The 13278-nt window shown below is 38.0% G+C and overlaps 1 protein-coding gene across 1 annotated transcript in view; it reads right to left on the bottom strand.

The window, feature by feature from the left end:
• The window catches only part of CUL4A (cullin 4A), a 36419-nt gene that overhangs the window by 21121 nt on the left and 2020 nt on the right, over window positions 1-13278 (bottom strand). The window contains exons 3-8 of the mRNA XM_084306528.1: window positions 10212-10315; window positions 8113-8182; window positions 6656-6729; window positions 5098-5260; window positions 2580-2669; window positions 1136-1218 (exon numbers count right to left, since the gene is read on the bottom strand). Coding sequence (XP_084162654.1) covers window positions 1136-1218; window positions 2580-2669; window positions 5098-5260; window positions 6656-6729; window positions 8113-8182; window positions 10212-10315 — 584 coding nt within the window. The remainder of the gene's footprint in view (window positions 1-1135; window positions 1219-2579; window positions 2670-5097; window positions 5261-6655; window positions 6730-8112; window positions 8183-10211; window positions 10316-13278) is intronic.

Here is a 13278-nt window from a genome sequence, read left to right as displayed (position 1 = left end):
TCAATTCACACTCCACACGTTGCACAAACATGTTTTAAGTATTCTGAATCGTGTTTCCCATGCTGGTTTTCATTTCTGTCTAAAGTACAAAAGTTACTAACTAAATTTAACATCCTTCCTGCTCTCTTCATGCACACCTGGGGAGACAGTATGACCTGAGGGCAACTCGAGGGCACTAATTTTAAGAGCTGCTGTTTCTTGATGCAAAGACAGGAAATCAGTGCAAAGCCTTCTAAAAGTAGGTTTCTAAGAGTATGACTAAGGACTAGAGTCAAAGCAAGGACAGTGTATCCCTGCAATCAGCACTGACAGGAAGACGACAAGTTCAAATATGCACCATTACCTCAAGGGCATTTGCTTAGCCTATCATTTTCTTCATATATATGTATACATACAAGTTAAAAAAATATATATTGTTATTCTTTTAACACCCAATAAAATGCCAACATATTAGCTAAAAAATGAAAGAGTTTTGGGGCGATATTCTGAGTTAATTTTACTTGCTTATGTTATTTTAAAAAAAGGCAACAGCTTGCTGCATTACACATAAATTAAGTATGCATTTATAATCTGTCAGTGACTGTGCTGTAATTCCTCAATGCACATTCTTACCCCAGCAAAGCACACACTATTACTCAATAGCTCAGGGAAAAAAGTGACAAGCTACCTTGCACAATACGTTGGCAGCAGCTACACCAAAGCTGATTCTACTTCAAACACCTTGCAATGTTTGTGTTCATGTTCTCTATCCTATGCCATAATTTAACTTTTTTTCATCCTCCCCCTCCCAGTGCATGTTCCCATATTATAATCACATGAATGTTTAAGATCAGCTATGACTTCCATAATCCAAGTTTCAGTTATATAATATTTTTAACTTCAAATTACACTGATTTTTTTTTTCCAATTTCTCCTCTTGTACTTAGAGAGTATTCTGACTTTAAATAAAGCAAATTTGATAAAAATGAAGCCTTAAATGAGAAAAAAAAACACCACCAAACTGTATCAGTGCTGTCAACAAGATAATATCTGTAAAATACTACAGAGATAGTCTGTGTCTCTACCACCATGAATAACCACACTGTTTTATGAAAGATGCTTGACTTTTGCTAAGAATGACAGAATTTGTACTGACTGTGTGCTGTGGTCTAAGTATGTTATCACTCTGTCTCCTTCTTCTTCCAAACGTTTATTAACATGGTGAAGATATTCTGGAACCTAGTAACAGAAGAGAATGACAAGTTCAACAGATAAGTACAAAACCACAAAACGCAGATAATGTTTCATGGTGATAAATTTAAACTATAAATAGAGTATTAATTGGAAAAGACTATTCCACCACAATGTTGTTATACATTACATAAATATCTACACTTTAATTAAACAATACTACTTCGTAATTAAAGTATTATAACTGCACTTCACAGAAAGAAGCAGATAATCAGAAATCTGAGGTTACTGCTGAGGAATTTTTTTTCCCCTCAAAACCCGATGAGTTAAGCTAGCCCTTAAAATATCAGAGAGCATATTTTCAGTTGGTGTGAACCACATAGTTTCTCCTAGGGCTATCTGTCCCTATGGAGAGTTAGCACGTAAGAATCTTGGGCTTCAAATGATCAAAACAGTTATGCATATGTTGATATGTGTGTGTGTAAATATATATGCATACACAAACATATACACATGTATATGCATAAACATATAAATGTAAGCACTTTATAAATTAGAGCCTTATTATTTTTGTGCTTTTTTCCCCAGTTTTCCACCAGGCCTGTAAAGCAGTAAGACTTGTGGGAAAACTATGCATCAGAGCATTTCATCTCAGGTCCTGAGGGAACTTCAAGTCATGAGGTGAATGAAATGGGATTAGACACAAAAGATCCACCTCGGTGTCATGCAGACAGGAATTTTCAGAATGTTTGTAGCGAGTCAGCATTAAAATTGAATTGATAAAAGTAATATGCTGTATCTTAGACAACCAAGAAACACTTCCTTGGATTTACATTTTCAGAGAGAAACACATTTTCAGGCTGCCCACCACAGGGCATAATTTCATCTCAAGAGCACAGGAAACAAAAATGTCACGTCTACTTAAATAATAAGCAAAAGAAATAAAACAGACAAGTAAAATTAACAAAACAGTAAAAAAAGAAAAAAAAAAAAGTAAAAAGGTTACTTCGGTATTAAGCACAGAGTAGAACGATGCCAGTGGATATTTCACAGCTCTTGGGCAAAAACACAGTCGATGGCACATCTTTAAGCTTTGTGTGGAGGTCAACTTGCTGGTAGTGGGACTTTAAATACACAAAAATACCACTGGGTTTCTCCACCCCTAATTTACATTTATATATGTTTATATGACATATACATACATGTATATTCACATCTAGAGGTAAAACATTAAGGCAAACGGGACTCCATTCTTCCCCTTGACACAGTACTGCAGTCCCCAATGCATAAACACCACCCACACCAGTAAATTTCACTTATTACCATGCTATGCAACTACCAAAAGTTCTCACACAATCCCACAGCAGATGAAACTAACATAAAAGCTGTCATCTATATCATGCACCTACCTCTCTTTCTTGCATTAATCTTTGGCCCTCTGCAGCATATAAGCAATTTGTCTCTTCCAGAAACCTCTGCTCAAATGATTCCTTGTAAACCTGCTCAAGAAATGGATTTAGTTACTTACATTAAGCTGCCAATAAGGGTAGCATATTCTGGTTGTCAGACATAAAAGGCAAGTAAAATCTCAGGAATGTACACAATTATGACAAGTGTTTAAAATTGCATAAACTCTTAAGTTCTCTGTATATCTACTGGTTTTAGAAATACTCTGATCAGAGATGACTTTCCAGCGTAGCAATAGTGTGTTTCAGCCATCAACGTTAAAATCATCTAAACTGATAGCTTCTGTTTAATTCATGTAGTCCAAAACTGGTACCCAACACAACAGCACATCTAATCCGTTCAAGTTCAAGACTCCCACTGACGCTTTTGTGGCCAAAAAAAAAGTTCCAACTAGTGAAGCAAAACAGATAATTTCTGATATGTTAATTCACATCTGCCAGGTTCATCTCAGGGGCACAAAAGAAAGAAAGATTCATTTTACCAGGTAAAACGAACTTCCTTTTTCCAGTGAAGGCACAAAGTGATGACTAAAAAAGGGCAGCAACAACCACCACAGACATTGAGAAATTTCTGCATAATGATTAACATGGTTTAATATAGAAAGGAGATAAATTAGAAAGGACAACTACATAAAGTAGTTAGAGCAGACTGGAGAAGGTAGCTAGGGAATGACATGTGAACAGTCAGTGAAAAGAAGAAAGTCCTTGAGTATGGTAGAAGAACAGAAGGAAATACTTTTCCCAAAAGATAACACAGAGCTGTAAAATTCATTATTACATTCTGAGTTTTTTCAAAGTCCATAAGGAGGAAGAATTTTTTTTTTTTTCCCAATGCATCAAACATGAAACCTCTGGCTTGAAAAGCACTCAGTGTATGAGTTCACTAATTCAGCATCACAAGCAGACATCAAGTGATTGCTTCAGCCTTCTCTTTACACTAGGCTCCATGTTCAACAGGATTGAATACTAGATTTAATTTCTTACCATCCTTTCCCTCAAGGTAAGTGGTATAACTTTCTGACCTATACATTAATGCAATATATATTCAACTATTTTCTGTATAAATCTTTACAACAAGGTAACTGCTATAGAATAGGATTTACATGAACAGGAATCAGCTTTCAACAGTTGGTCCTCCACTGCATAATTGCCTAAAAAATCAGGACTGGCTAGGAGCTCAATTGTTTTCAAATGAAATATAAGAGTTGCTTTATTAATTCATCTTTCACCACAGGCTAACCTCTGGTGAAAGAAAATAGAGAAGCAGAGATCCTGGAGTATAATTACGGGATTATAAGCACATCTGTGCCTCGATATAGTGACAGGTAACACAAAAGAACAGAATAGATTTGGTTAGGTTCCCTAGTGAAGAAAGAAAACCACACTGTTGAGCCAGTGAAGAAGACTGCAGACTGAAATCCAATTCTGTAAGAAGGATCCAATAAAGGGCAATGTTTATCTTTAGTTAGCAGAGTATATTGCTAAAAATAATCAATGTTAACATCTACAAAAAACTGAGGCAAGTAGAGAAGGCTTGCAAGTGACAATGGGATAAAAGTGGGAAAGGGCACGCATATGATCCGAAAATTCACTGACAGAAGTTTCTCTTCTCTCTTGAACAGAATAATTACTTACAAATTTTTTTCATACACTAAAGAGTGTAATTACAGATCAAAGTCTGGAAGGTTAACGTGAAAAGCAGAAAAGCTGGCCAAAAAGTACTTTCTAATAGTTTTTCATACAGTCTTCCCCTTTGCACTCTTTTTTAAACCCTTATCCAGTTTTGTAATAACGTATGTTACTTGGGAACAGAGCAACCTGAACAGTTCCTAAGAATGAAAGAGAGCTCCTAAGTTTTATTGCACATCATACAACAAGGTCAACCAGAGGACAACACATACCAAAGTCAAAATCACAATATTTTTTATATTCTGTTTGGTTACTTAGAATCAGTTCTACTGGAAAAATCCAATTATCTACAGACTGACTACAATCATTTTAAAGTGTTTGCCTTAACTTTGCATCTAAGTCTGTCTTTGCTCTCTGCTAAGAAGTTGCTGATGTAGTGATGTCTTTTGCAGTAAGACCCATGATCTGGACTCCAAAAACCTTTTCACGGTGACAGAACTGATCTTTTTTGGTTGCTACACTCCACCTTCAGTAGGATTACAAAACAAGTAGTTAAGACAGACAGGTATTACACATACTAAAAGACTTGCAAACCTTGCAAAGCCTTAAAGCCAGCGCATCAGCTAAGAAAAACAAGCAAAGAGGTCTCATTTACAAACAGAATGAAAGACTAGATAGGGTAAATAAAAGGAAACCACGTCTCAATCTGTTCGACAGACTTTGAAGCACATGCTTACCAGCAGAATATAATTATTTCTGTACAACACACATATTAGAAGTCCAAACCCTGTTTCTAAGTGTAGTGGTTATTAGTGAAATTTGCTGTACTCACCTGCAGATCAGACAGCATGCTCAACAAACTTCGCAGCAAACTTCTGTCCACAGCTTCACCACTTCGTTCTCGTTCAATCAGCAGAAGGATTCCATCAATAGTCTTGTTTTGAACTTGTTTATCGCTAATGACGTGGTTTCTAAATAACTCTAGCCCCATATCCCTGCAAGAATATTGAAAATTAATAAACCATATTGTTGATTCTTTTCAAAAATCTGAATCTCAGTTTAAGAAAATACATACATATTAAGATATATATATATATAATATATACAATACAGAGAGTGAATGTATTAATTGTGCATATATTCTCTTTTACATGATCCACTAAGGGAACTATAACAATAACCATCACAAAAATACCAGGTGAGGGGCTACAAGATGCATCAACTTTAGTTTATGCATAGTTCAGGTGACAACTATGAGCTGTCTGTATTTCACCTAGTAGACTATAACGATCTCTGTGTATAAAAAACCAAACCACCATTATCACCAAAAAAACATATTACTATTATAAAAATAATTACAAAAATGAACATCTACCTTAACATGAGATCCCAGGGTCAATCTTTATGTCATTTATAAGTTTTGTTTCAAATCATTAATTCTCTGTACATTTATGATCACCTGTATCACATTTGTGTTTCATACTAAGATGATGAGGAATGATGCCTCTACATCTGATCACACGAAAAAGCCAATTATTAATCATGTTCTTTATCAAGGAAAACAGAGGAATCTTAAGTAAAAGTTGTTTCCCCCAACCTTCTTGTATGCATAAGGATTTCAGTAAATGGGATGTTCCCACTGTGAGCAAAAAGGCACAAAGTGTGAACGGATCCAGATCCCTTTGATAACCTTCGGTAAAAAGCAGCCTAACAAAAAAAAAAAAGAAAAAAGGAACTAACACAGAGCCCAGAAGGGAAGACTTCATGTGGGACCTAAAGAAGCATAGAAGTAACACAGGCAGGGAAGAAGCACAGTGTTACTTCAGCATTTTGTCTACATGTTTTTTTTTTGCTTTATATGGAGTAACAATACCAGAAAATTTTGGAAAAGCCTGGGTTTGTTTGTCCTGGTTATGATATGAAATCCTTCTCAGGAAGGATGCTGAGAAACAGAACACCCAAAGATGTGACCATGGGGTGCTCCAAGCCCAGCAGCAGCATCCAGGATTAACCTCAAAGCTCCGAGCCACAGCTCTCAACTTGCCAGTGTAGGAGAGGTGATCTGCACTTTGTGAGTGTACCTAACTTATTTAAAAAAAACAGAGCCAGTAGCCAAGCTTTGAACTTTGCCAAACCAGGAGCATCTGCAGTACAGCTGGGCCTAGAGGCAGCAGCCAGAGGAGGCTCCCAGCACAGCCTCACCCAGGCAGTGACAGCTGCAGCTGTGTGTGCCTGCACTTGTTAGCATCTCTCTTCTTTTCCTTCACTTCACAACAGGTATTCCTGGGGGTGGCAGAAATTATTACGTGAAAATTTCATTTTCAACCTTGTGCAGACTTCAAGCATGTGCAGATTCTAACTATTTGAGAAATGTTTACATAGGTACCTACCATATAGAAGGAAGCATTGAATTCTGAAGTACGTATGTGCGATCCAGAAATAAGAAAATGCTTCTGATCATGATCTGAAAATACAGAAAAAATTGTTCTTGCCTTCATCAGCATACAGCATTTTAAGTTGTAAGACAAATTCTCTAAATTGTATCACATACACATGTACCTTAATTGCTCATGCATCTATTTTAAACTCCTGCGGTAACTTGTATGGCTACCGATATGTAATTTATTGATGTTAACGCTATGACTAAGCAGTACAACAAAATATATTGAAAACGGTTTTCAAATTCGTAAGCATTTAACTAGTTTTATTAGCCTGTTTTAGTGCTATTTAAGTTTCAGTGCTATTGAGATGAACGAGCCATTAAGCAGTACCACGAACACTTCCAGTAAATCTGAAAGTGTTGAAATATGCTGAAATAGCACGCTCCTGTGGTTTTCACTTTTCTTTTTTTTTTTTTTTTTTTTAAAGAAGCTTAAAGCAGAGACACTAATAAACTGTGCAAAAGACATTTTCACAATGGAAGTTTGCTGCTTCTGAAGCAATTCTCAAGCCGACAGTTTCTGGCCAACCGTATCAAAGTAAAACAGCAATGAGACTGTTTTGTTTTTTTCCTTAAACACCACAAGTGCTAATTCAGCACAAAGGCAAGAGAGCCACTTGCCACAGGTTGTTGCTTTGAGGACCAAAACAAAAAAGAACTCTCAAAAGTAATTAAAGTGAACAGAGTTCATATTTTTACAAAAATACACGTCCAGTTTAATTAACCCTATTTTCATCAGACTGTTGAATTTATTTTGCATAGTTTCCACAACACTTTCCATTTTTGAGATAAAAAGCACTTACCTCTGCCCAGCCCCCGCAGAGGAGGGGAAAGAAAAGGACTTGAGGAATGAAAACAGAAATTCAACTATTTTGGGCACCTGTAGCCAAAGCTAGGTGAGAATGCAGTGAAACCTTTCAAATGCTGTCTTCAAATTATAATGAAACATTTTAAAAGGACAATTTCCATGAAGCATATTTGAGAGAGGATTTTCTTCTATAACATAATTCATCATGGAGGTTGATGACAAGAAGGGGAAAGAGAGATTTAGCTCTTTAATCTTTCTGTATATTCATCTCTGCATCACAAAAAGAGTCACAAATTAACCCAGCTGTTGGAGCTATCTAAAAGCAAAGCTTGTGGATTCTCCAATTACTCAAACTGCAAACACCCAACAATTTCACAAGCGTCAATACATTGCTGAGTGATATTTCAGCATCAGAGTCAACAGCACTGCAGAACCTGGCTTTCAACAACAAAACTGCCCCCAGCTATCAAAAGGGAAAGTGAAAGCCTAGGCTGAAACTTGGAGGAGATGCAACAGTCCCAAGTTAAAACCATAACAAATTCCCCTTTGCCGGGCTTCACATCCCAAGGATACATATTCTGAACAAACATTCAACTTACCATTTGTCTGCAGTGATCTTGCCAGCATTTATTTATCTTCTTTAAAAATAAAAGACTATCCAGAGAATCTGTACAACACCTATTAAGGAAAACTAGCTTGCCAGTAACGTCTGAGGCCGGATTCCAGAGATGATCTTTGCCAGCCATTAAGCAAATCTGCTCTGTGGATGTTCTGCTGTTACTGGGACTGCCTAGGGATAAACGGTTAATTGCAAAGCTTCTGCCCAGCACAGGGGATGGCAATTCTCCAAAAGGCCTCCCTGTGTTTTCAAGGAATAAACGCTCACAGCTCTCCAGCAATACCATCTAGCGGCTGCACCGTACAACTCCGATACAGATTTAAACAAGAAATCCCATCAGTGTCAAAAACACCCTTATTGCCAGTCGAGGTGAGCTGGATAGAAAGGTTTACTTTGTTTAATGAGTTCACACTGTGCGCAACAGGAGTGACCCTAATCTCTTAGAAGCAGTTACAGTTTTAAATAATCCTCAATAAATCCAAATACCACTCTTTTCACGTATATCTCCAGGTCTCCCGAAGTAAACTATGAAGTTTTATTAATTACACAACAGATCCAAGTGTTACTTATGCTTTCAGAATTGCAGGATGTCATAGAAGTAAATCCAAGCGTGGCTTTGCCTTCCTTTCACACACAGTATCATCCCCAACTCCCCCTGGCCAAATCTGATTAATGTAATCTCACGTCCTTGGGATATAAAGCACTATACCTGTAAAACACAAAATTCTCAGCTCTTCAGACACTGGTTCTGTTGGGCTCGTGGGGAGAAGGCAAAGTTTTAAAATCTAAGTTTTACAACATCTCTTCAGAAGTTGGGCTGAAGCCTGAAAAGCCTGGGATGCAAAATTGGTCAACTGTACACTGCTTTATAGTAGGCTAAAAGACTTGGACCTCAGACTACTGCACTGATTAATGTACTTTTTAGTCAGAGGTGATTTTTAATATATCAAATTAAATCTAATGAAAAAATGTGCTGCATGATTAAGAACCGAATTCACAGTGCCAATTTATGTACCAATATTTCTCATGTGCCATGTAGAAGCCAGGCTTCTTTACTGGGACAAAAATTTAAAAAAAAAAGGCCATGCTTGGACTTAGCTAGAGAGAAAAAAATAAAACAGAGAAAGCAATTTATCTTCTTTATGTGTGTAGCATCTACCTGGGGAACGCAGTGAACTGAGAAACTGAGTTATAATCCAAAGCACATTTAAAGCATTTGCCTAAAAATAAAAGGAGTCTTTCTGGAACCCATTCCCCTGTTTCTTTCTATTTCAAGCAATGATTTTCTGCAATAAAATACAGGCAGGAGAGCTGGGAAACAGGGTTAGCACTCAGATCACCGCAGCATCTGTTCACTACGGCACTCTCCAGCATCTGTTTGCCAAGGCACTCTCGAGGACAGCCTGGTGGGCGTAGACTCTACTTATCCTACTTCCCGAGCAAGCGTAACCAGTAGGCTATTATACAGAAGACACATAAAGCACGCCCTCAGCATGCAAAGCACAATGGGCTTCAGAGCCGGCTGCACCCAAGTGTACAGAGAGGATCTGCAGGCACTTCTGTTATCAGCTCAGCCACAGAAAGAGAAGCCTGGTAACGTAACTTGAGAAAGCTGGGGGGAAATTTACCGTAAAACTTCAGTGCTCTGCAGGTCCCAGGGCAGCCAAGTCATCTTCTGAACTTCGATCTCTCTTCCAAAAACTTCCCAAGGTGCATGTGAAGTATCTAAAGGGCTTGTTGAACACCTCTGCTACATATTGGCACTGACTAGCACTTATAGTTAGTCATAGAGGCAGGTGTACCTAATATATTGTTACTTAGACTGATAGTGCTACTGAAATTTTCTAGATTAACTTTAAAATTTGGATTCCTACTAAAATAAATGGTTGTCACCATGCTACTTCTCTGTATGCAAAAATTATTTACCCAGATGACTGAAGTTGCATATGGTGGACTTGAAAATATTTAAGTCATAAATACACACCCTCAAATAACACTGACATTTTGAAAAAACTGTTATTTGAAAAAAAAAAGTTTTAAACCCAAATCTAACCATATCCATGCACAGGAAAAGGATATTCTCTAAATTGAAGAATTTGTGCTTTCACGTGATCTTCACAGACTTGTCGCAGCTGTTTGTACAGTGTAGCAGAGACTTTGTAAGAACATAGATTTTCAACAGCCTAAAACCAAAAAAGTTGAGATGAGATTAAAAAAATTAAACGAACTCAGATTTTGCCTGTGTTATCAAGACCAACACCAAAGAGGGGAAAAAAATCAGCATTACTTGTCCAAACTACACACCAAAACAAAGCTTATTGAAATAAAATTAGCCAAACTATGTAGAAAAATTAATTTTTTGTGATTTCTTCCTGATTTCGGTCCCTTCTTACACTGTCAGATGTCATGCACAAGGTACATCATCATCTCTATCATACTTCAGATGTGCTGTTAAACATTACAAGGCTTTTTCCACCCATTCTGCTCAGCAGCAGCAGTCTTTCTGTAGGTGCATTTGTGCATGCCTCCACACGTGCACACCAGCTTATTTATTTTATAAATAAATAGCTTATTTATTTTATAAATAAATGCTTATTTATTTTATAAAAACACAATCAAACCAAGTATTTTAATCCCTTCTCTCCATAACATTAAGGATGAATTATTGTTGAATACTGATGCATTTCAGCATTGCTGTAGATTAAGTCTTCAATTATTAAGCGTTATTTTCATAGAGGATTAAATAAGATGGGGTTTTCATCTTTCACATTAATTAGGTGAGGTGGAAATAACATCAGAGCCAAACACTTAAACTATTGTCTCAAAACGGTAAACAAATATAGTTGGTGTCCTGTCATTTTATTAGCTTATTTCTGTTTCTACTGATTCACACGCTAGGTATAAGGCATATAAACCGTGAAAAAGAATGAACGCCTTAACAATTAAAAAACAAATTTATTTGGACCTCGTGGGATTCAGGTGAGGATTTCTCCTTGCTAGTTAAGAACAACTCTGCCCCAAATCAAGTGTTGCTGTGGTCACTACTTTAATGTGAACTGAGCTGTTACAGCTGATGTAGACTATGCTGGGACAGCTCTGGACACCTCTGTAATGCTGTTGTTCAGCTATACAGCAATTACATTGTCTCACACCAACATTTTTTCCCTCACAAGAAACTGAGTGGGAATACCAAAGAGAAAACGTAGCCTCACTTGATACCACTGCCTATATTTAGATTTTGTTCCAGGCACGCTTTATTTTAACTTGTGTGCTGCATTTCAATAAACTATTTTATTAATAGACCGCAGCATCTAAAATGAATCACAATGAAGACAGACAAACACTCTGTGAGAGCTGTAAAGTTTGCAGTAAGTATTTGTGGCCATTCAGTGCTTCGTACCAAATTATCCAAAGGACGTGGACAAGACGAGAAAACCATCCCGTCTCTTCCTTTAACTTCACCTCAACTTCCTCTGTTCTGTGAGCTGGTGCTGCAGAGAACACTGCGTGACACACGAAGCACTATTTCGTTTGGGTGACCAAGAGTGACCCAAAATTGTGTTCCCTTGCTCCAGAGGATCTACAGTGACATATTTTGTTGATGAACAGCATAAATGAACTCGGAGAAAGTTTCAGGATTTCCCCAGTGCTTGGTCTTTACTCAGTTCTGCTGATATTTTAGCTTGTGTGTGTGTGCGCCTTGTTTGTGATATAAAACGTCATGCTGCCTAATATCAGCAGGTAACTCTTTGGCAAAGTACTAGTACATGATCTTCACTCTGCTTTTACTTTAGGACCACACAAACGATTGTGCTAGCACGTGAGCAGGTCAAGAGAGAGGTGAAGGGGAAAGTGGCTCTTTGGGCAGCAGCACTGGCTTGAAGCGTGCTTCAGACTGCTGCCTTATCACCTGGGTACTGCCTCTAACTAGCTGGTGCTTGCTTTTGTGACTGGTGTGGGGGGCAAGCCAGCAATTCCCTTCTTCTTCACCTCTTGTTTAATTCAGAGTTGTTGCTGTCTCTCTCTGAAGAAACATAATTTGACTTTTATTCATCTTGCACACAATTAGTCTGGGAAAAAAGCTGTAGTAATTACCACATCTACAAGGATAGGAGAGAGGGAACACTGCAGGCTCTTTGCCTACACAAACCTAGTGAAAGTTTTGAATAATGCTTTTAATGGCTTGTTTTGAGCAGTCTTCAGTTGTAGTATGCAAATTATTGCTGCTGCTTGTTCTATTTCCTCCATAGGTGTTAACATCCTGAAGAGCCTGTCTTCCAAAACACAAAACGAAAACAAACAGAAAGTACTCATAAGGTGCCTTACACTGCTTCTTGCTTTTCTGGTCTGAAAATTGAAACATCAGGTGACCCCTGCAACAAACAGTAATCACACGCAACTATTTTTCAGACACTTTGTTATTTTTTCTGAGACATAGCCCTTCCTATCCATCCATACAGATAAAAGTCTGGTCAAGGCTCCAATGTTATTTTTTTCCCCTTCACTGCAACAATATCTTTCTCTATGCCCTCAGGAAAGGCATTTCTGCCCCATTTTGTTTTATTTAGGATCTTGTTGCAAAGGGAATTTTCTTTCTCCATTATTTTTAATCACTCGCTGCTCACTTGGCAATTCTTTGCACTGCCCCACTTTCTCTATCCCATCAAATACCAGCTACTTCTATCAAAATCTGTGCAATCCACATCCAATCCCAGACATCATTTCTATTTTAGTAGCAAAAAATTGGCTGCCGCCCTCCCATTGCTCACTGGCTCTGCCAAGCACCTTCCTGCTTTAACCCCTGCTGGCCACGAACGCTTGGGAAGGAGCAGCCTTTGGACTTTCCACCAGGCCTTGTCACTGTTCACTTTTTCCTCAGCCACAGAGTCAAATTAAACAAATCAGAAAGTCCAAGAGCAGCCTGCCTACCTCACTGAGCCCCAGCAGGCTCTCACGATGCCAGAGATGCACGAAAAGCAGCCCCGACAGCAAAAACAACTGGTACAAATGCAGGAATTTTCCCGGGTGGATGGCTCCGTGCTCACCAACAGGCAGTTAAAACGATCTGTAAGTACAGATCAGGTTTCCAATAGATGCTGAACTTCATCTTTTATTCCTCTGGCAGAAGAAGGTGTATGCATGCATG

The sequence above is a fragment of the Netta rufina genome (genome assembly GCF_964035555.1).
Source record: "Netta rufina genome assembly, chromosome: 1".
Lineage (NCBI taxonomy): Eukaryota > Metazoa > Chordata > Aves > Anseriformes > Anatidae > Netta > Netta rufina.
The sequence above is the reverse complement of the archived record's forward strand: the minus strand, read 5'-3'. Positions and strand labels throughout refer to the sequence as shown.